We start from the raw sequence: 23,374 nt of genomic DNA on the forward strand, positions 1-23,374 counted from the left end.
TGGTGAAGTACGAAAGAAGCCACAGATCTTTTTCCTTGTTAGTAGGTTTGATCACAGGATGCAGTGGTCTCTGCCCTGACCCCACTGCACCAGGTGGCCAGGAGTGTAGGGCTGACTCTCTTTATACTCTCTTGAGTATCAGTAAAACAAATTTAACAAATTACCAAATTATGCAATTGGGAAAAAAAAGCCAATTAAACCAGTTGATAGCCCCTAAGGGGCACCGTAACTGAAGAAAATAATTAAAGGAGCCTTATCAAATGTCATTTTGGAGGCTATTGATGCACTCTAGTCCCCTGTGGTGCCCATTGGTTGCAGAAGGCCTCAAATGTGCCAGAGGACACAGTGTGCCCCATCTTCTGCGAATGTAACCCCAGAAGTAGGGCAGACAGTTTAGCTGAGCGACCCCCTTGATCACCTGCTGCCTGGACCTGTTAATGGCCAGCTGTGTCTGGCCCAGGAGCATGCTTACAAGGAGATCCTCCCCATTGCCTGCCTCCCCCTCTGCACAGGGTGGCCAAAGATCAGGAGCGTGGGCTGATTCTTTTTATATGATCTTTTGAAGAAAATTAAGTCAATAGAATAAACTAGTAAAAGGGGTTGATGGGCCCTGGTGGGGCACCATAACAAAATTTGAAAGGAAACTTACAAAATCAAATAAAAATGGTCTTCCTGGGGCTGATGGTGCTCTTGGCCGCTAATTGTGGAAGGCTGACATTTATATATGCTCTCAGTCCTTAAACAAACAATGCACTTCACCTGCGTATCTTTAACAACATAATCAACCAACCACTAACAACAGGGAGGTGGCCAGGTCTGGCATGGGGCTCAAGGGTTTATGGGGGAAGGTGGTGCCATTGTCACTGGACTTGTATTTCAGAAGACCCAGGGTAACTCTCTGTGGTCCAGGGTTTGAATCCCACCACAGCATATATGAAATTTGAATTGAATAAAAATCTGGAATTAAATGTCTAATGATGACCACGAAACCATTGCCAATTGCTGTAAAAACCCATCTGGTTCACTAATGTCATATAGGGAATGAGATCTTCTGCCCTTACCTGGTCTGGCCTATATGTTATTCCAGACAAGGGCAATTAGGGATGGGCATTAAATGCTAGCCTAGCCAGCAACGCCCACACCCCTTGAACGAATATATTAAAAAAAAAAGGATGCTGTCCACATGAGGTATCTGATCCAGGCCCGTTTCAGCTGATGCCTTGTAATCCAGGAGGATGGCATGGCCTGTCTGGAGTTGCTTGTGAGAATACTACTTCCATTGATGACACAGCTGTGAATAGGTCCACTCTCCTCATCAGAGGGATGCACATCTGTCCAGAGGTTTCACTGCCCTCCCCTTTCTCTTTCACGTCTACTTCCCTCTTTTCCAGTCTCGCCAAAAATTCATATGTTTGGCACATATTTGCATTGTGTTTAAAAAAAGACAAAAACTGCACATTTACAGATGAGGCATACTCCAGTGTTCTGCCTGACATGGTGGCCTCCACTCTCACGTGGTTCTCCTCCTCCATCCTCGGAGAAGGTGGAGGCAACCTACTCGCTTCTCTCCTCTTGCCTCTGTAATGCGTGATTATCCTGTATGTGGTGGGGCCAGTGGGGGCACCTCCAGAGGCTGCTGCATTGGCACGAATGCAGGGGCAACCTCTGTCACTGGGCCCTACTGCATAGATGTTCCCTCCAGACAGAGGGGTCAAGGAGACCAATAGTGCCTCATGAGGAGTGGCGCTCTTGGTGACTGCCTCAGCCCTTGACTGGCAATGGGTACCAGCTGGGGTATTACTGGCAACCCCTCCAAATACCTCTGCGCCACCAGTGCCACTGACCAGTCAATGTCACGGAGTTTGGCATGATGTGCTCATCATCCAGTGCCACCCTATTTAATTACATGCAAGGATCCACCAAGGTGATTGTACTTTTGCTGGTGGAGGTTATGCTTCTAAGATGTGATAGCACTTGCTGTGATGTCTTTGTTGCCAGCACCTGACCTGGTGCTGACAGAGGACTCTGTCCTCTGCCCTTCACGCTCGAACCTGTGGGAGACACGAGAAGAGATCCTGGACAGCGGCCGCCTTGCAGTGGAGGCTTCCCAATTTAGTTGCGACTTTGGCATGCTGTTATACGAGGAGGAGTGCACTCCTTCATCCACAGATTGCAATATTTATTCACCCTCTCCATTGGAATACCCATCTTTCCTTTTCCGACTTGCTACTTTGGTGCCACCCTTGCTATCTCCATGATTCGCTTTACCATGGCAGTCGCTATGTGCAGATGGAATCCTCCTCTTCTGGCCAGAGCTCTTTCTCAGGCGATGTGAGACTTTTTTCCTGCAAGGACGAGAGAGAGAGAGATAAGGCACTGCTGGCCTCTGTGACGAAGCAGCTCTTTGACAAACGGAGTTGCATGTATCAGTGTGACAGGTCTTCAACAGCACTATGGCTCTGAGCCTTTCCGTGGATTCAGTAAGTATCCTGGGCACATATTCCTCCCATATCCAGGAGCTGCATGCACCCTCCAGCTCCTCAGCTGGAATGCCTGCTGGAGGTTTGAACACCTAGAGGCCTGTATTCATGGCATCACACTCACTGCGAGAGTGAATAAGGTCATTAAACCTTTTCTGGCACTGTACCTAGTTCCTGAGCACACTTTGCTAATGTTCTCAGCCACCAGAGTCCATGCCTGCTTGGTTTGGGAGGGTGGCCTTCTCCTGCCACCCTCTGGAAAAAGGACCTCCCTTCTTTCCATCACAGTCTCTGGAAAGACATCCAGGTCAACATCAAACAAACTGGGGGCAGTCATGCCTCAGAAACCATCTTTCTTATTGGCTCACTGGTGCTTGCATTCTTGAAGTTACAGTGCCGGCCACAGTAATGGCTGCTGTGGTGCATTTCAATCGGGCCCACACTTGCTCAGTTTTACCTTCATTCCTACCCCCATGGCCATTAATTGGCTGCCCAACCTGCCCTCCAGCCAAGTAACAGTCCACCTCCAAACAAATTGGAGCCTGAGACTCCTCCAGACACATCAGTTAACTCCATATAATGGTTGAGTACTACACAACAATTATTTGCTGTTCCAGCCATTAGGGCAGTGCATGGTTTTCACAGAGGGGTGACTTGGCTCTGGAACTGTTTAACAACTGCATTGCTGGTTGGTAAACCATAATCAATCTTTCCATTATTCAGGATTATGAAAGTGCTAAGGAATATATATCTTTAAGTAACTAATTTCAATAGTTTATTTACAATATTATAGACGCAAGAATTCTGTGGCGGCGGAGTGATGTGATCTCCTATAGCTTGGTAAGATGCAGTTGCTATGGTGCGTTGCTAAGATCTTAGTCTCTGGCCTTGCAAAAGTGTTATGCAAGTGCTGATTCACTTCCATGTTTTCCAAAGAATTTCTGTAGGGATGAATAAAATTGGGTTTGACTGAGTGGATAAACCAAATGTTTAATTTTAAAATCCCTTTATGCACCTGTATGGAAGAAATAAATGTAACATTACATTCTATTTACTCTTTGGACAGATTTGGGATTGTCTCCTCATCTCACAGCCATGATGGCTGGTGGACAATCACTAGGACACAGCAGTAGTACTGGAGATACAGGATTCAGCTTTTCTCAGGATTCGGGTAATTACTCTTGCTAGTTACCACTGACATTACTCTTGGCAATGTGTAAATGTACTTTCTTTTAAAGCTTTAAAACTCAATTTTTAAAATTCTCATCTTTGTTTTCAAACCTCTCCATGGCCTCACTCCTCCTCCTCATCCTTGTAACCTACTCCAGCCTCTCAATCCTCCGAGATGTTTGTGCTCTTCTAATTCTGACCTCTTGAGCATCCCTGATTTTCAGCGCTCTGCCAATGGTGGCCGTGCTTTCAGTTTCCTGGGCCCTTAGCTCTTGAATTCCTTCCCTAAACCTCTCGACCTCTCTATCTCTCTTTCCCCTTTTAAGAAGCACTTTAAATCTAACTCTTTGACCAAGCTTTTGGTCTTCAGCTCTAATATTGCCTTGCGTGGCTCAGTGTCAAATGTTTGCATAATAATGCTCCTGTGAAGAGTCTTCGTTTTATTATGTGAAAAGTGCTCTACAAATACAGGTTATTTTGTGTTGCAGAAATTATAATCACTGTATTGAAAATGGTCAAACTACCATTGTAAATGTAACAATGCATACATTTATACTTTTCTCATTTGAGTTATCTTGCATGAAATGGTAGCTGGGATTTTTTGTGCATTTTGATATAGCTACGTGATAATTAATAGAACTTCAGATTCCTGCATGCATAGCCTGGAAAACTTCAAAGAAAATGCTCCAGGACCACGCAGAGTTAGAATTAACTGGGTCTGCTGGTAATTTTGGGGTAGGAGACAGCTAAGGGCTACTGAAGAGTACAGTGTCTTGAATTTGACATATTTTGAATGCAGTTTTCTTAGTATCAGTTGTCTCCTTTTATTTCTATTCTGCTGCTGACCTCATTTCTTCCTGATGGAGGGAAAGTAGGTGGTCTGTCACCTGTCTTTTTCTTCTATTCCCTTTGGCTTTTCACTAGAAATCATGGGATACCATATTTCACTTGATTTTATCTATTATTCTCTCATTATTTTCCTTTGCTGTTCCTTGGATTTTCAACACAGAGTTACTGCAGACGCTACTTAGTGCCGAATAAGGAGACCAAACTCATTCCCCCCTTGAATGGCACTAAGCATAAGTGTTTTGTGTCATTTCTTATAAAAATGGGCTAATATACTAGGCTTTTACTTCTAAGGCTTGGCCCAAACCAATGCAGTGTCAATCCAGCTCCATGGGGCCTCACATCAAAAAACAGCCTATGATTTGTGGTTCACTCTGAACCATAAGGTTTTAGGTCTCGTCCTCTTTCAAGACAACAGCATTTAATTTAGGCTGGCAGGAGAGAGTGCTGCATTTTCAGATGTACAATCCTTTGTGCTAAAGCTAGGTCCTGCCTGCCTGTTATAGTCATTTTGGTGGAAAGTCTTAATACTATAAGAAGTCCTGGTCAACATTCTTCCATCAACCAGTGAATTAACTACTTATTCAACTCATTGCTGTGTGTGGAATCTTTCTATTAAAGGAGCTCTGATTTATTGAATAAATTGTTAATATATTCTAGAACTTGTTTCAACTAAAGGAATTGATTTATTGAAAAAATTGTTAATAAAACTTGGTTCATGGAAAGCATCGCTCTGCTATTGTGTCACAAAATGCTGCCGTTCTTACTTATTTAAAACATATTTTAGGCACTGATGTCATGCTGTTGGAAGATTTCAATTCAGATGGAACTCATTATTCACACCACAACTATTGTTCAAATCGAAGACGGAGTTCTGTGACAATAGATGAACTACCAGAACCACAAGGTATTTATAAAAGCGGTTTCCACTTTTATGTATATTTTTGCTGAATTAAATAGTTTATCAATTGAATTTTAGTAGTGAATTATTATTTAATAAAGTTGTAACAGGAGTACTTAATTTTCCTTGTATTTTTCTTGTTTCCCTTTAGATCTTGAATATGTTATGCAGCAAGTAGAATTTGTATTGCATGTTCGTGGTGATAGTTTGTTATACCTAATATAATTAACATAGCACTATATTTGAAAACTAAAAAATTGCATATTATAAATGAGGATGAGGTTCATTCCCATGGTGCTTTATTCTAGTCCATATCCTCTGGAGCCTCAGACCACTAACAATCTCTATTTGACCATCGACCTTAGCCTACATTAACCTCTATCTACTCTCCTTCCACTTTTATGACTTTAAAATTGCAAGACTCCTGTTTTTTTTTTAAAAAAAGAAAAATGTTACAGTGCATGTCTCCAATGCTACTTTAATAGATGTCTTTCGCCAGCTTGGAGCCTGCAAAAAAAAAAAAATGACTGTGTAAATGTGCAGTCTGCCTTTCCCAATGTTATGTCTTTCCCTGGCATTTCTACTCAATTCTAATTATTGACCCCCTACCACTGATGAATTTTGATGGAAGAAATTCTGCATTTCTGGTTGTGGTTAGGAATTGGATTTAACTTGCTTACTAGCTTTGTTTTTAAACCTTGTTCTTCTAGAAACATGACTTAAGGAAAACTAATTTCTGTTCTGAGAGGTGCTCAAACACTACCTCCAGCTCCCCTTGCTATGTTTATAACTGCTTTCAGCACATTATCATGCTTTTTCAGTGGCAGCCTGCAATCCCCTTGCAATGTTTTCTCAGTCTGTACTGTGCTCTTGTGCCAAGTCTCTACCCAGTAACTCCATTCCATCATCATAAAAGGACAGCCAGAGCTCTCAACTGTAAAGAAAGACTTGTATTTATAGTGTCTTTTGCAACCTCATGCACTCCAAAGTGCTTTACAACCAATTAAGTACTTTTAAAGCGCAGCCACTGTTGTAATGTGGGGAAGGGTTATCATATCGCTGCTACATTTCTTCACACTACACTTAGACATTGGAAACCCCTCCTACTATGTGCACCACATCACCATCCCATTACCTGCTAAGGACCCTTGCTTTTCCTGCCACTTCCATTGGAGAACACAATTGAGTGTGACTGTGATGTACCAATGTGCTTGAATGCCCTGTTGAATCACATGTCATATCTCCCATGTGAATATTGGATAAGTCGGTGAAGTATTGTGAAAGTTAGCAGCCACTAAATCTTCCTTTGATCAGCAATGGCTGATGTGCCATTACATCCTGGGTATAGTTATCCCCATTTAAAGCACATTCTGATACATTTTGTTTTAGCACCATTTGTAAATTATGGACATGCCCCGAATAGCGCCGCCTCCATTTTCGTTTTACCTATGCATGTTCAGTCTGTTTAAAAACAATCCATAGCCTGCTGCTTCCCTCATCTAACCCTCCCATTTCCTCCTCTGAACCACCCACCTGCTGATTCCCCCTGCTTCGCCACCCCCTCCAATACTCCCCACCACCCTTATCCCAACTCTTCTTTTCCTCTCTCTGAACTCTCACTGCTTCCCATTCGTTGCCCCTCTCCCAAGCCCTCATTGTGATCGCGGACTCAGGGAGGGGCAGTAGAGGGAGTGAGCAAGGGCTTAGGATAGGGGCGGTGAGAGGGAGGGGGTGAGCAGGGCAGGTCATGGAAAGGGGCGAACAAGAGGGTTGGTGAGCAGGGGTGTTGGGGAAGGTAAGCAGTGAACGGGAGGGTCAGCAAGCGGCGAGCTGGAGATAAGTAGCAAGTTAATAAAAGGATTTTTGGGTTAGTTAGGATCAAGGCAGTCAATAGGTTCTTAATGTAAAAAGTAGAGGTCAGGAACATAACACACCCTTATTACATCTTATAAATGATTTTCGTTTGGCACATTTTTGCTTAGCACAGCCTTTTTTGTTTAGGAACATGTGAAGAGTGCTATTCAAGGAACAGCTGTATTTAATGTCTCTCTTATGAATGAATTAATCTCAGATTTTGTGTGGAAAGCAAATAATTCCTTCTGGAACTTTTCATTCGGTCAACTGATTCTGCCACATGCAAAACCCATCATCCTGTTTGAGTCTCCAATTCAAATTACTAATAAATCCTGGGTTGCCTGAGATGGAGTATAAACTCCTTCCCAAGGAACCACTCAGCTGCATCCAGGGCTCAGGCTTGGGAATCTTCAGGATGCAGAAGCACTATGGAATTTAACCACCTAACCTATCAGCATAGACAATTGGTAAGATTCTCCACTCTCCGCTTTCTTGTGCCATTTATGGGATCCCCAGCCTTGTAGCCTATCTCCAAAGGGCTGTAAAATCTACTGTGCTGTTTTCCCTAGCTAGAGAGGCTAGAATATGGTGTTTTATCTCAGGATGAGGGGTCGATTATTTAAGGCTGAGACGAGGAGGAATTTCTTCACTGAGGCCTGTGAATCTTGGTATTCTGTACCCTATAGAGGCCTGTGATGCATGGCTGAGATGGATAGATTTTTGGATACTATGGGAGTTATGGAATTTGGGGAGAGGAAAGTGGAGTTGAGGTCAAAGATCTCATTGAATGACGGAGCAAGCTCAAGGGACCTACTCCTATTAAGGCAAACAGTGGGTACCAGGAACTCCCCAAGGATGGCTCAGTGAGCAACACAATTCAGCATAGAATATGCATTTCCACTAACCTGTCTGCAGTATATACACACACCTTGTCTAAATCAATAGAAATTTTAACAGTTGGAGATGGAGTTTGAGCAGCACCTCCTTGCTTGTCTGCATCCTCAGCATGATGGGTACCAAATGCAATACATAAGTGTGCATGCTATCATTCCAGCTTTCAGCCATATGGCTGATAACACTTACCAGTACAATGCATATTGTGCTAGACACCTTAATACTGTAACTATAACCACATTGGCGCATTACTATTATTGATGTGGGATGGGTAGAACTAAGAAGACTAAAGAATCATTTGTTCCTTCTCAGCACAGACCTGAAAGATCTGTATCTGTGCTGTTATCAGGATACACCAGTACTTACCATGAATGATCAAATTAAATCTTTTGATTTTGAGAACTGTGAAAAACTTTAATATCACATTTGGGAAAACTATACAGTGGTTAGCCCCTTGTTCAGGTTGATGGATAGACCATAATAGATTCTCAGGTAAGTGTGAAGAACAAATGCAACAGATCAATTCTTTCAGCCTGCAGCATGCAAAGAACTCATGGCATCAAGAAGGGAAGAGAAAATTAGCAAGAAGTTTTAAAAAAAAAAAATGATTCTAAGATTATACTGGGGTAAAAATGCTTTTAATTCAATCTTGTTCCTTTGCAGAAGAAGTTGATCAGTCTTCAGTCCTGCAAATCAAAGCAGATGTTCACAAAACTCTGGATAATTTTGCTGCCAGTTTGGCCAAAGCTATTGAGACGGATGCCAAAATGAGCCTTTTTGGAGAGTGCGGTTTACCTGGAGATTTGTTTACTATTATTAAAACTGTACCTGGAGGTACCAGCAAAGGAAACAAAATCTCTGCAGGTCAGAGATTGAGGCTGGAGAGTATTGATGAAGGAATTGTTAATGATGGTACAGAGGAAGATAGTGGTTGAGAGGATTGAAACATGCTTGCAATATAGAAAGGACATGACATTTAACACATTTATTTCACTGTGTTAGATGTCTAAGGCTTAAAGTGTCTGTTACTATGCTTTCATTTGTTGTACAATTGTTCAAATATTGATATATAAACTGATGGGAGAGTAATTTAGTCAGTAGAAAGATTTAATGAAAAATGGGAGAAGCCAAAGAAATGAGTTTACAGCTTTGACATCCATGCACATCCAAAAGTAGTTACTTCCATAATTTGGTTTAACATACAGAATTAAATTTTTGAAAAGAAAATCTGCAAGAGGAAGAAAGCTGGGATTGTGCTAACTCTAGAAAGCAAAAAATGTTAAATATTGTTACTTACTTCAGTGGCGGCTGGTGTTTAAGCCTGTGTGTGTATTATTGGTGGTGAGAATGGGCACATAGTTAATCTGCTGCCATAATCAGCAGGTCCTTCCAAAATGGTTAATCAGCTAATAGGAAACTGGGTGATTCTTACCCCCTGAGCCTCAATCCAAGCGTGTTCCAAGCAAACATTATGGGGGCTTGGGTGGGGGGGGGGGCGCGTGGTGGCAGTATGACAGTGGTGGGGAAGGGACAATGAACAAATGCAAAGAAAAAGTCAATTTGTAACTTCTTAAAATGGAGAACAACAGTATTTTGTAACTTTCAGCTACGCAATGATGAATTGACAGATTACACAAGAGCTCTGGTTCAGCAAACCTGTCGCTATTCAGGTTTCTAAACTCTCTATATTCAAACCTTGCTTAAAAAAAACCTCTAGCCAGTAATTGTCTCTTTTTTTTAATGACAAATGTTTTTGGATGCACATGGAAATGTGTGAGAACCAATAGGAATGGAACATAAGCCAAACTAATACTATATATAGCTGAGCATTAGAATTATACCATTCAAGTTATAGGAAATGTACTCTTGTACTATTTTGCAGCTCACAGTCAAGTGTTTACTTGTTTCTAAGCTATGTGCTATTCAGAACTTTTTTTCATGGTTAAGACAAGTAAATGTTATAGGTTATGTACTTCAAACAAAAATATATTGAAGATTTTAGTCAGTTAAAATTGGCAGTTTTTTTGTCATTATCATGTTTTGTACTAAAATAAACCTGTAAAAGTTACATTGATGTCTAACCTTTTATTTTCATACTGGTTTGACAGATTTAATATCCCACTAGCAATCTCCTGCAGTGACAGTGCAACATGGGGCAAGATCTTTTGGATGGCGGAGTTCCCCGCCCGCCACCTGAAGAGTCAGTGGGGAAATGCATCTCTGCCAATCTCAACAACTCCACAGTGATTTATTGTTCCAAGGATCATTAATTGGCTACAGACTGGATCACTGAACTTCTGGCCCTCACTCGGGCAGCAGTCCCACCTCAGCTGGCAGCTCTGTAGTCCCAGCAGCGCTAGTGGCGGCAGGAGCCAGGATTGGGACTACAAGTAGTCCCTGGGGGGAGGGGGGCAGCAGCACGGGAGGAGCACTTGGAAAGGTCGGTCGGTCGGGGTGGGTGGGGGGACACCTCCTGCAGTGGGGAGACATGTGGAAAGAGAGCCCTTGAGGGAGGTGAAGGTGATCCTCCCACTCCTTGATGCCTGTGACCTGCTGGGCTTCCTCCTTGCCCCTCAACTCCTGTCAGCCTCAAAATTGAGTTTGGGCAAGAAGCAGCCCATAAGGGCTCCAATGGGGTGAGGGAAGGCAGGCTGCCTGAGGCCTCGCCATAGCAAAATAAAATTTCAGACTGGTCAGGGAAGGACAGTGTTATGGAAAAGAGTGAAGATTGCAAACTGGATTAAAAAATAGTTGAGGGAAAATAGGAGTTCAGGAAAGATTTTGCTGTTACTAGTGAGTAGTGATGTCCTATATGTTTCAATTCACAAGCTAATTGTAGAAATCAATGATTTGGATAAAGTCTTAGAGCAAACAGTGTCAAAATTCCTGATGATACTAAAACAAGAGTTATAATTAATTCTTTAGAAGGCCGAAGGAAACTTCAAAGGGACACTGATGGGAAATAATAATCTAAAACGTGGCAGATGGAATTTAATGTCAGTGAGTGAGGTGATATTTTAGTAAAGTAATTGTACACTGCATGAAATTTGGCTCAATGTTTTCAAAGGGATTTCAGAATACATAAGACGTTAAAGGCAGCTAATGGCAAAATCTAGAATTCAGTAAGTATAAAAACCTAGTGGTATTAGCCTATGCAAAACCTTAAAATCTACAGCATGCAGTACTGGCTTCCACATTATAAAGCCTCAATGTGCCCTTCCCATAAAGGGCGGAACACAGATTTAATCCGATAGTATCTGGTTTGAGATAATACAAAGAAAGTTTGATTTTTTTTTCATTAGAAAAACACATGATAGAAGGTTTTAAAATCAGGAAAGGGTGGGACAGGGGAGAAAGAAGTAGAGTGCTTCCAGTAGTTAAGTTTGGAATAAGGGGACATAAATACAAGTTATTGTGGCAGACCAGAAACAATTCTGAAGAAATTCTTGGCTCACGCCAACTTGCAAGATTAGATTAGTGGATGAAGAAAAATGGGACAAAACTAATATTTCCTGTGTGGAGGGTAAATGCTGACATGGACTGGTTGAGCCAAATGGCATGCTATAATTTGTATATGTACATTTGCCTTTTCCACCTGTACAACTGTTACAAAAGTATTGCCAATAGCTCATCTCCCATTTGATCTAAGCTTCATCTTCCCAGCCCATACCAAACTTCACAACACAGAATGCAGTACTCAATTCCACATTATAGGAAGAACTGTGAAGCTTTAAAAAGGGTGTGTCACATATTCACTAGGAAGCTATCCGATAGGAAGAAATACAAAGGAAAACTTTTTTTGTTAGAACAATGCAGACTGTTGACTGATATAATGGAAGGTTTTAAGAAACTAGCAAAGAAGGAAATAATCACTTGGCTATGCTATTTTACTGCTACTCCTCTCCAGGTAAGAACTGCAGTTATGAAAGTTGGAAGGAAGATGCCAATGACATGAAGTGAAAGGGGACTTTAGTCAGTTTCTCCTTGCACTGAGCCTGGTCAATAAATAACAATGTTTGCATAATATACTTTGGAACTTCTGGCCCATTGATTTGGAAGTCCAACATATGGCAATGGTCGATCTTCCTGGATTGTGAGAAAAAAAATGCAGCTGTAAGCTTACCAAGCTTTCCAACTCTGCAATATTGCAATTGTTTTATGGATCTGTGCTTAGTAATAACAGATTTTTTTAAATAACCAGAAATTTTAATGAATTTTTCCCCTCAGTGTACATGCATAACAGCAGGTTTAGAAAGGTTTCATCTTTACCCTCCTTTTCTAGTGTTTATTAAATCTCTACGCTCATAACACTGATCCAAGCACGTACATTTGCACACTAGAGAATATATTGCACTTGAAACCTCCAAGCATCTCATCCACAAAACATAATAATTAAAAGCAACTTACTTATTCTTTCCCACCTTCCTCATCCTAATTCATGCACACATTTTGCACCAAGAAATTTTCATATTAAAGTTTTTTCCAGAAAAAAGGAACTAAAATAACACTAAGGCTTTGTAGGGAAAATATACTGAATTTTTTGTTATACAAATTTCTTGATGCTTTTTGTTCTTGAAGCCAGACAAATAATTATTCATCATCTTCATTCTCTTGACCAGAGCCTTCGGATCGGTCACCTTCCAATCGATCTGTTCAACAGATGGTACCAAATATTAACAATGTAATGTTTTAAAACTCCGCCAGATCAGAATTTAAGATTTAAATATGCATATCTACTCAACTGATGCACTGAAAAAGCAATATTTACGGAACTAACATTAATCTGTTTAATTAAAAAAACATGCAGTGGAAGAGGACTTCCATTTAAATCATTTTATTCCTTGTGAAAACACCACTTTGGGCTAACTTTCATATCTGAAGCTGCTCCAATGACGTATTACAGGCTACTTAAAGTAGAGCTACAAGTTAGTAAAGTTTTCACTTTATCTCTAAATGAAAGGGAGATCAATTTAAGACAGATTTTAGTAAATTAATTGAGGTACTTTAGAATAATGCTTTGTTCACACCATAACTCATACTGTAAGGGTGGCTCCAGGTAGAAGAAAAATATCAGGTTAGCACATGGGGAATAGTAATTAATTAAATTTCCTGAGTGAAGTATTTTGTGTTGAAAACTTCCCATAAGACTTCCTTTTCCCAGTAATGTACCATTCACTACCAAGAAGAAGGGGAGCAGCAATATCTATCAGTTATATTTTTAGCTGACTGATTGCAAAAGCACTAGAACAACTTTATTCCTCTCATAGTGTAATAATATTCAGAGCCATAGCTATTTCAAGTTAATGTAGCTCTGTTCTGTGACTTTGAAAATAACTGAAGGATGAGAGCAAATGGGCTGATCTCTCCAATGTTCTTCCCAAAGAATGCTTTGAGGCCCCATTTGCCACTTACTGTAATGTGACTTTATCTGCACATAGGGAAATGAACAGAAACAGTATATGCAGCCCAACCGGTCCATGCTGGCATTTATACTTCATTTGACTGAAAATGGTAGGAGGCCTTTTATGTTGTCATAAGTTTTCAGATAATGATAGAATGTACACTAAACCATGCAATTTAGGCTATACACTAAAATCTGAATTTTTGGAAGTAAATATTTAGCGACAATGCCAATAAAGCATATTTTATATTACAGTAAAACACTTACCTCACAACTCCTCAGATACAAACTCAAAAGATAAGACACTTCACTAACTCATCACCAAACCTGTACCAGTGTACAACTTACATAACCTAACCATTGAATCTCACTGAGTTCTTTTCTATGCTGCCTACAATACAATGACACAGGCAGACAGGAAGGCCTAGCAGAAAACAGATCTTTGCTTGGGTAAGGAGCTATCAATTAACTTTTATTCCTAGAGATATCATGTGTCCTTTGTCAGAAGGAACAGGTTAATGTCAAGGCAGGCCTTGGGGGACTGACAATCAATCATTGATGGATTTGATGGGACCTGGCTGTTTCTGTGCCTAAGAAATCCAACTCCAACTGCCCGGCCATTAAGGATGGTGAATATAGCTAAATTATTTATATGCGTAATATCCGGTCATAGGCCTGGAGTCATTGATTACCCAATCAGAACAGGAGGGAATTGTTTATAGTCATCCACTGCAGCAAATGATAACCGGATCCCTATGTCATTTTCAGTGAAACAAGGAATGAATTTTCTTCCAAATCAGAAGTATACAAAATTCAAGTGGCTAACAAAGTGCATCCAGATAGATATTAAGAACATGGAGCATTTTCTTTACTTTGAATACCAGTATGACAAATTTCTCTATTCATCATAGCTTCCCTAGAAATTAATAGTTGGATGTAGTAATGCAAAGGGTGTGATCAAATCATTAATTTATCATATGTTAATGAAAGATAAAGAAAATTCAAATCATGTTCCACAGGTTAATTAACTTCTACATGTAAATGTACTAATTTATGGCAGCCTAGCACAGAAATATGTTTATAGTAATAATTACATGTCCCGCAAATTCTTTGAAGAACTTTGTGACTGTGGGTGGAATCTTCAGTTCTTTCTGGTGGCGAACTTGGACGTGGGAAGGGCATTTAATTAGGTGGGATGGTGGCATACCTGAACCCCACCACTTTCCTGCCTCTGCCAAGAGTCAAGTTCTGGGCAGGAAGGCCCATGGTTGACCTTCCCACCCTACTGCCAACTGAGGCCCTTAAGTGGTTAATTAATGACCACTTAAGAGCCTCATTTCACCACCACTGGTATTAACCCATTATGCAAGGATACTAAACAGTGCAACCAGCTTGTCACTTCTGGGGGATGGAACTGGATATTGGGAAGGTGGGAGGGGGTGGGGGCTGCTGAGAGCCACCTCCGCTGCCAACCCCTCTCCCTTTGACTCCCACATTACACCCACTGGCCTGGGTCGCTCTGTGTTCCTGACTCCGGTGCCTGTCTTTCTGGCAGCAACCATGGCCTCCCCAGTAGCACTGATCAGCACAAGAGCTGCCAGCCCTGGCTTGGCTGACCGTTCTTGGTAGGCTAGACATTCCACCCCCAAGGTCTTGACTCCAGGGGCGGACCTGCTGCTGGCCTCACCACTGTCTGATTGGCTTGTGGCTCGGTGGGCCTTCCCATAAAGTGGCAGCGTGGGTCTCTCGTCGGCTGTTCAGCCGGCAGGCGAGATCCCCAGCACCTCAACAAGCTTCTGCCCTTAATCTCTCAACTTCAGTCTTCTATAACAGGCAATTATTTCCTTTAACTATGGTTTTACATTTTCTCCTCTTTACTAACTTCTTATATTCTTGTATCCTTAGGTGGTAAGGCAAGATAGATCAGCCCAAAGATTCCTCTATAGCATCAATAATGTTCAATAATGTTCTTTGGTCACCTAGCAGTACAGATGTTTAAGTGTTAGGGTTTTAGATGTTTGAGTGTTAGGCCTTTTCTAGATAGTACCAGTATAATAAATCAAACACATCATATAGGGGATAATCAAGTGCAAATATTGACTGAACCTAGGATTCACATTTGGGTTTCCAGCTAAACTTGCTTTTAATGCCTACAATCCATTGAACATCTGTAACCTTGTGGCTTTATTGGAAGCATAATTCATATTAAGGATTCGGCTAGAGTTGTTTTATGAAGTTTTAGGGCACATGATGGATAACCCCAGACTGCATTACAACTGTGGTATGTGACTGTGTAATGCTGTCTGAGGCATTGAATTGAGATATAATGTAGACAAAGGCTGCTGACACCAGAATCAACTTACTACTGAGTTGAGTTAATTTGTTTGTGGACTAGTTTTTGGGCTAAGGTTGCATTTTTAAATTGGGTTTTGAAGCCATTCTAATTTTCAAAGTGCAGTACAAACAGGCTGTGATGTATGGAACTATTTTCTACCTGTTCTAATGTGATTGAGTGAAGCCAACATTCTTAGCATGAATGATGCTGGAACTGTGATGGTGTTCCTCGTCTCCTCCAACATCAATTCATTGCGACTTATCACCTGCAACACAAAGGAGAAATGGACTACTACTGCCTTTTTGTGGTGCTGTTCTCCAAACATTGATCAGGTTTTTTTTGTATCAACTAGTGCACAACAAACTCCTATCAACATAAAACAGATGGCAACCATAAATTCTTAGATGTCACAATTGGAGCTTTTCTTAGACGTTTACAATTAAAAATATACAGCTTCATCTAAGTTAAGTGAAAAAAATAATTTCACTTAATGAAATGGCAAGACTAAAGTTGGCAATGGTAGCAAAGGTTCAAAGTACATTCAATTTTTCTTCCTACAAGGTAAATCTGGAGAGCTTTGCAAAACTTGCTGGAATTACAGTGAAGTTTTGCTGATATCAAAGTTCAAGGGAAAAAAAAAATCTCTGGAGTGTGACTTCAAAGCCATCACTCTTTAGTCCTGCTTCCCTGCCCCATTAATTAGGCTGCCGTGCACAACTGCTTTGTTTAAAACTGACTGGGCCTGCTTGCTATATACAAACTCTGGTTTAATACTTTTCAACACTGTATGGCCGTGGCTTCCAGTCAGAATTCTATCTATGCTGTTGGTTTCATCAGGTTCAACTTGGCCAGCCACAGTCTAGGAAACATTTTGTCACAATACTGTTTGCACACTGGTAGAGTTATCCATTTTGACCACACAGCTTGTGGCTGTAGTGACTAGTTTACACACTGTACTTCAGATACACAAGAATGGAAAAAGAAGCAGATACTAACTGATGTTGTGGATTGACAGTGGTTTAGTGGTAATGTCACTGGACTAGCATCCAGAGACCTAGGCTAAAGCTCGGGGGACAAGGGTTCAAATCCCACCATGGCAGCTGGTGGAGTTTGAATTATGTTAATAAATCTGGAATATAAAGCTAGTCTCAGTAATGGTGATCATAAAACCTATCTGGTTCACTAATGCCCTTTAGGGGTGCAATTCTGCAAGTGACTCCAAACCCACAGCAATGCGGTTGATTCTTACCTTCGCTCTGAAATGGCCTAGCAAGCCATTCAGCTCAAGAGAAAATAGGAATGGGCAACAAATGCTGGCCTTGCCAGCGTTGCCCACATGAAAGAATAAAAGAAAAAGCAACAGTGCAATGAAAAAATATCAAATTTTAGGCTTCAAGCCCACAACAGAGGAGACTAACACAAACTTAATTGGGCCCCCTTGGTGCTGCAACTTCCAATCTTTCTTAATGAAAGGAAACAAGTGAATGGTATTCCTTTGTAAAGCCCCTACCACACAAATGGCCTAGAATTTGGGCCATACATTTTTTGTTTTAGGTGCTGCTCGGACTAGCAAGGCCCCAATAAGGCAGTAGGAAATGTGCATTTTTCAGCCAGAAGTGCACTCCTGCTAGTTTGGATTAGGATGAACATGAAGGGTTCATTACACGTGCCTAAAGCAGATGTCAGGTGTTTGAGGATCCTTCCCTAAGACTGACTTACCTGAAGAACCAAGCATCAGCTACACACAAGGAAACCAGTACTAGGAGTTGCTTGCAAAAAATGTGGCAGGTTAGATGAATGTAGAGTCCACAGGAGCAGGAGTGTCCTTCCTGACCCCACCTGATCAATGCCACTCCTGACCTCCTATATCCCACACTCCCTCAATCAAGATCAATTGTAAAACTACAGTCGCTAAACTGAGTACAAACATGCAGAAACCTGCTAGATACACAGCAAAGGAGATGGGGCAATAATAGTGGACCAAGAACTGAAGTGGCACTTCCTTTTGCACCAGGCCACCAAAGTAATCGGAATTCTCCGCTGATAAAGCAATCTGATTCATAGACTTCTGAACTTGACCCAAGCGACACTAGTCTAATATTACACAAATCCTTGACATCAGATTGGCGCAAAGCCCAACTTCTGGGGAACTTTAGGCCTCACCAATCTATTGCAGGGAATGTATCCTTTTCCCCCAAATTTCAAAGACATCAGAAGATTGAAGAGAGATATGGCTAAATTTTTTTCTATTCATTCATGGGATGCGGGCATCGCTGGCTAGGCCAGTATTTATTGCCTATCCTTAATTATCCTTGAGAAGGTGCTGGTGAGCTGCCTTCTTGAACCATTGCAGTCCATATGGTGTAGGCACACCCACAGTGCTATTAGGAAGAAAGTTCCAGGATTTTGACCCAGCCACAGTGAAGGCGATATATTTCCAAAACAGGATCATGTGTGGCTTGGAGGGGAACTTCCAGCTGTTGGTCTTCCCATGAATCTGTTGCCCTTGTCATTCTGGGTGATAGCGGTCATGGGTTTGGAAGGTGCTGTCTAAGGAACCTTGGTGAGTTTCTGTAGTGCATCTTGTATATGGTACACACTGATGCTGTGCTCTCATGCATTATCTCATTACCTGATGAAGAATCAGTGAAATTCATAACAACAGTTTTTAACCCCTTTGGTAGTAGGAATCCTTTAATCTACACCTGAGGCAGGATTTAGCCCTGGTTGCCTGGGCTCAGTGGAGGTGGTTGAGGCCGGATGGCGATTTCATGCTGGCGAGCCAATTAAGGCCCGCCCAGCGTGAAACGTGAGCAGCAGTGCTCATCGCTGCCTGTGCTGTGGGGGGGAAGAGGGGGAGAGAGTGAACAGGATGAGGGTGAACATCACGCAAATGCACGAGTGCATGCTTGAGATTCTCCCCGAGGCACAGAGCTGCTTCAGGGAGATGAACAGTTTTTTTTTAAAAATGAAGAATTGAAAAACGTTATATAACATGTGATTCTGTCACATGAGCAGGGTCATGTTACTAATTAAATTTTAAAATTTTTATTTTATTTTTATTCACTTTTGAAGATCTCATTCCACCTGTGAATGAGGTTTCCTAAAAAGTGCAAAGGCCGCTTTGGTCTTTTTGTCTTTTCGCCTGCCCGCCAACCGTAAGGTTGGATGAGCAGTGATAAAGGTAAGTTAAATGAGACTTTAATGGCCTTAAGAGGCCTTTTAATTATGTACGGGCATGCTGCTGATTCCCGCACCTACCTGCCGACTGAAATATCATGCAACTGTGTGTTGACGTTGGGACGCTCGCCTGACATCAACATGCATCACTTTATGCTTGAGTGGGTTGGGCGCGCCCCCGCCGAGGTAAAAATTTTGCCCGTGAACTGTCAGGCTGCATCCAAATCTCAATATGTCAAATCCGCCATTAACAATGAATCAATATTCTTGTGGACTAATTAATTTAGATTTTCCTCTTTATTGATGTATTTCATGGTATGGTTGTCATATTAATTAACTCCCAATTGAAAGTCATTATTCTCCCTCTCTTTTGTGAAAACAGGCGCAATCAGGGAGACAGAACATAAAATATTAAATTAACACAGTGAGGGGGGAAGTTTTAAGCGGTTTTACATCTTTGAAGTGGATAAATCCCCAGGCCAGGATGAAATGTATTCTAGGCTATTAAAAGAAGAAAAGAAATGGTGGAGCCTATGACCATCATTTTCCAATCCCCTCTAGCTACAGGTGTGATGCCAGAGGACTGCAGGACAGTGAACATTTTATCATTAAGGGGGAAGATGGAGTAATTACAGGCCAGTCAGCCTAACATTGGTGGTGAGAAAATTATTGGAAAAAAATGATGAGGGACAGAATAAATTTTCATTTATGATCTCATTTGGTCTCATTTACTTATTAGTATCTTCACGTAAAACATACATTTCTCAAAATAATAATGCATATATCAAATCATCTTAAGTCCAATGTTAACAAAACAGTTTGCATACCTCTTCTGCAAGTTTTCTGTCAAAAGCTGGAATTCCTTCTAGTGGTGTCCAGATCTTGACATCGTAATCTATACCAGAGGATGCCAAAACTATGAAAAACAGAAGAAATAATTATGTGCCAATGCAAACTCAGGACATTAACAATTTTATAAATGTGGGTTATGACCAAAACGTTGTTATGGGATAGACTGAAATCAGTTTGTGGAAACTCTAGTGTAGAACTTCTAAATCAGCCCTCCAGCTAGCCACAACAAAGAAACATTAAATGAGAGATCAGTGCACACTTTTGTCATTCTGTCAATCAATTTGAGAGCATTGTCTCATGGAAAGTGTTAATCCACTTGTATAACAGTCTAGAAATGACAGGATGGTTCTTTTCCAACATTGTGTTAATATTGACTGCAGTACGTTCAATTTTCTTAGACTGACTCAAAACATTAAGTACTCATTAAGAATCTGGTAATAAAGTATCAAAGATTTTCTTCATGCATTTAAAAAAAATTGCTTTTAACATGAAAAGGTTTTGTGCATTGATTTTTTTAAGGCACATTTTTGTATTATCTATGTTTTTTATAGAAATATATTTTATTTAATCTTGTCAAGCTTTCTGGAATACTTTATCTTGGTATTTGATTGACAAAGCAGTCCATGTCCATATGTAGCAAGACCTGGACAACATTCAAGCTTGGGCTGACAAGTGGCAAGTGACATTCACACCACACAAATACCTGGCAATGGCCATTTCCAACAAGAGAGAATCCAACCATCTTCCCATGAAATTCAATGGCGTTACGATTGCTGAATCCTTCACTATCAACATCCTGGGGGTTACCACTGACCAGAAACTGAACTGGACTAGCCATATAAATACTGTGGCTACAAGAGCAGATCAGAGGCTGGGAGCTCTGTGGAGAGTAACTCACCTGACTTCCCAAAGCCTGTCCACCATTTACAAGGCACAAGTCAGGAGTGCGATGGAATACTCTCCACTTGCCTGGATGAGTGCAGCTCCAATAACACTCAAGAAGTTCGACACCATCCAGGACAAAGCAGCCTGCTTGACTGGCACCCAATGCATCACCTGCAACATTTGCTCCCTCCACAACCGATGCACAGTGGCAGCAGTGTGTACCATCTACAAGATGCACTGCAGGAACACACCAAGGTTCCTTAAACAGCACCTTCCAAACCCACAACCTCCATCACCTAGAAGGACAAGGGCAACAGATGCATGGGAACATCACCATCTGCAAGATACCCTCCAACCCACATCATCTTGGCTTGGAACTATATCGCTGTTCCTTCACTGTCGCTAAGTTAAGATCCTGGAACTCCTTAACAGCACTGTGGGTGTACTTACACCACATGGGCTGAGCAGTTCAAGACGGCGGCGGCTCACCACTAACTTCTCAAGGGCAATTAGGAATGGGCAATTAATGCAGGCCTAGCCAGCAACATCCACATCCAGTGAAAGAGTTATTATTAAAAAAAAATCTTAGTCAATCAGGACCATTCCTGTTGAACCAAAATGATCAATATTTTCGAATATTCTTCTATAGCCACCGCCATCTCATGTATGTCCTTGGATACCAGAGAAATTACCCATTTTGGCATCCACCTCACTCAGGTTATTCTGTTACATCAGGAAAGTACCATTCAATCTATTACACAGAATTTTCCAATGTCAAAAAAGCCTAGGGCATTTAAGAAAATATTGTGCTTATAAAACTGTATTATTGTACTATCTCAACAAACCAAGGATAGGAAAAATAAGTCTATTGATATCAGTTTATTGCTTTCTCTAAAGTCTCACCAACAAAGTACATGAATTTCATAGTCTATACTCAGAAACATATGTACGCCTACAAATGTCCAGAACAAAAAAATCGATATTAAGAAAATTCAAGGATCAAATATTTTATCTAAAATCAAGGACTTTCTGACTGGTCAGTGAAATGCAATACTCCTTGATGAACTGTCCCTTCCATATTGAAATTAAATGTCACTTGACTGCAACAACAACTACTTTAATTTATACAGTGCCTTTAATATAGAAAAAAATGTCCAAAAGTGCTTTGCAAGGGATACATTCTGATTGGAAATCAGGAAATTTTCCAATAGCTAAATATTTGTTAGTTAATTAAACCAAACTGGAAAACTAACTAAAGCTCAACAGCTCACTTAAAGGCAGTTAGCCTTAAGTGCAGGCCTATGATATGTTTAAAAAAAAACTTGGATCCAAATGTCTGAAGATAACATATTGTTAACATATTATAGATTATGTATATTTCATAGATAAACATTAACAATATATCATATAGACCTGTAAATAACATAAGATTAATGCCAATAGCATATTTATATAAATAACAATTGGTCAGTAAATTCTAACAAGAAACAAAGTTTCAATGATTTTTTTTCCAGGGTTAGTCCACATTTAATATCAGAACAGATTACCTTTATAATTAATTTATACCAGCTATACTTTATTAACTCCACATTCTCATTAAATTGATTTAATTTCTTTGTGCAATTGCTATTCCGAAGCATGATAAAATAACAAACAGTAGAAACATAATAAAATAACTAGTAGTAGAAACATAATAAAATAAAGTAGTACTATTAGATTTACAATTTCTCTCACTCTCCATACTGTTCAGTTTCCTTTTGTCCCATACTCTCTATTCCAATTCCAACACTCCTCTTTTTCCTCATTAGTCTTGCTTGGCTGCTCTTTTAACCTGAGCAAAGACTCATTCAAGTATGCAAGGTACAAGGTGCAGATAAATTTCCTATGAATTTAGCTATCCTTTAGGACCTAGAAAATTTGAGCGCTCACAAGCCATTAATTTCTGCTGCTCAAAGTGGTAGCCCTGCCTAATTACTATCCACTGTGTTAACAATAACACCTTGTATTTAAATAACATCTTTTAACAAAATAAGTGCTTCACAGGGGCATTATAAAGCAAATTCTGACACCCACAAACACAAAGAGAAATTAGGGTAGATAACTAAAAGCTTGGTCAAGGAGGTAGGTTTTAAGAAGTGCTTTAACGGCGGAATAGCAGAGAACAGTTTTGGCAGATAAAAGCAGGACCCAACAGTGCTTAGTTGGTCTAGTGCTTTATGTTATCCACAGCAAGTATTAAGTGTATTACAATAAACCAATTAGTGAGTAAGGGGGTAGTTCCCACTAATCATCTTAATGAAAGCATCAGCACAACTTCAAGGAACAAAGGGTAATGAAAAAGATGGAACAAGAATCATCAAATCCGATTCCACAAACTTGTCACAACATTCAGATATCACTGTATGATGGTAAGGAGGTAACACATGTACTGATACATTAGCAGCCACACCATGTTGAAGAAAATGTGAATAACCTGCTGGTAACCAAAAGTATATCTACTTGTAATCAGTTAATCAGTAAGGCAAGGATTGGTACTACCAGAGAGGGGGGAAAAAAATCAGTATTGGGAGTTTTTT

At 40.6% G+C, this 23,374-nt stretch overlaps 2 protein-coding genes across 7 annotated transcripts in view; one reads left to right on the plus strand and one right to left on the minus strand.

The window, feature by feature from the left end:
- Nucleotides 1-9,628, plus strand: part of gpr161a (G protein-coupled receptor 161a) — a 29,668-nt gene extending 20,040 nt beyond the window's left edge. The window contains exons 4-6 of one of the 2 annotated variants that reach the window (XM_041210645.1): nucleotides 3,547-3,651; nucleotides 5,284-5,403; nucleotides 8,812-9,628. In XM_041210645.1, coding sequence (XP_041066579.1) covers nucleotides 3,547-3,651; nucleotides 5,284-5,403; nucleotides 8,812-9,080 — 494 coding nt within the window. In that variant the 3' untranslated portion in view covers nucleotides 9,081-9,628. Of the gene's footprint in view, nucleotides 1-3,546; nucleotides 3,652-5,283; nucleotides 5,404-8,808 lie in introns of both variants that reach the window. The other variant, XM_041210644.1, reaches the window with a different exon arrangement.
- Nucleotides 9,629-12,329: 2,701 nt separating this feature from the next.
- The window catches only part of dcaf6 (ddb1 and cul4 associated factor 6), a 178,344-nt gene continuing 167,299 nt past the window's right edge, over nucleotides 12,330-23,374 (minus strand). For 4 of the 5 annotated variants that reach the window (XM_041210642.1, XM_041210641.1, XM_041210640.1 and 1 more), the window contains 3 exons: nucleotides 19,889-19,977; nucleotides 16,041-16,146; nucleotides 12,330-12,794 (listed from right to left, as the gene is read on the minus strand). In XM_041210642.1, coding sequence (XP_041066576.1) covers nucleotides 12,736-12,794; nucleotides 16,041-16,146; nucleotides 19,889-19,977 — 254 coding nt within the window. In that variant the 3' untranslated portion in view covers nucleotides 12,330-12,735. Of the gene's footprint in view, nucleotides 12,795-16,040; nucleotides 16,147-19,888; nucleotides 19,978-23,374 lie in introns of those variants that run through there. The other variant, XR_005945770.1, reaches the window with a different exon arrangement.

This window comes from Carcharodon carcharias, chromosome 18 (genome assembly GCF_017639515.1).
Source record: "Carcharodon carcharias isolate sCarCar2 chromosome 18, sCarCar2.pri, whole genome shotgun sequence".
Classification (NCBI taxonomy): Eukaryota; Metazoa; Chordata; class Chondrichthyes; order Lamniformes; family Lamnidae; genus Carcharodon; species Carcharodon carcharias.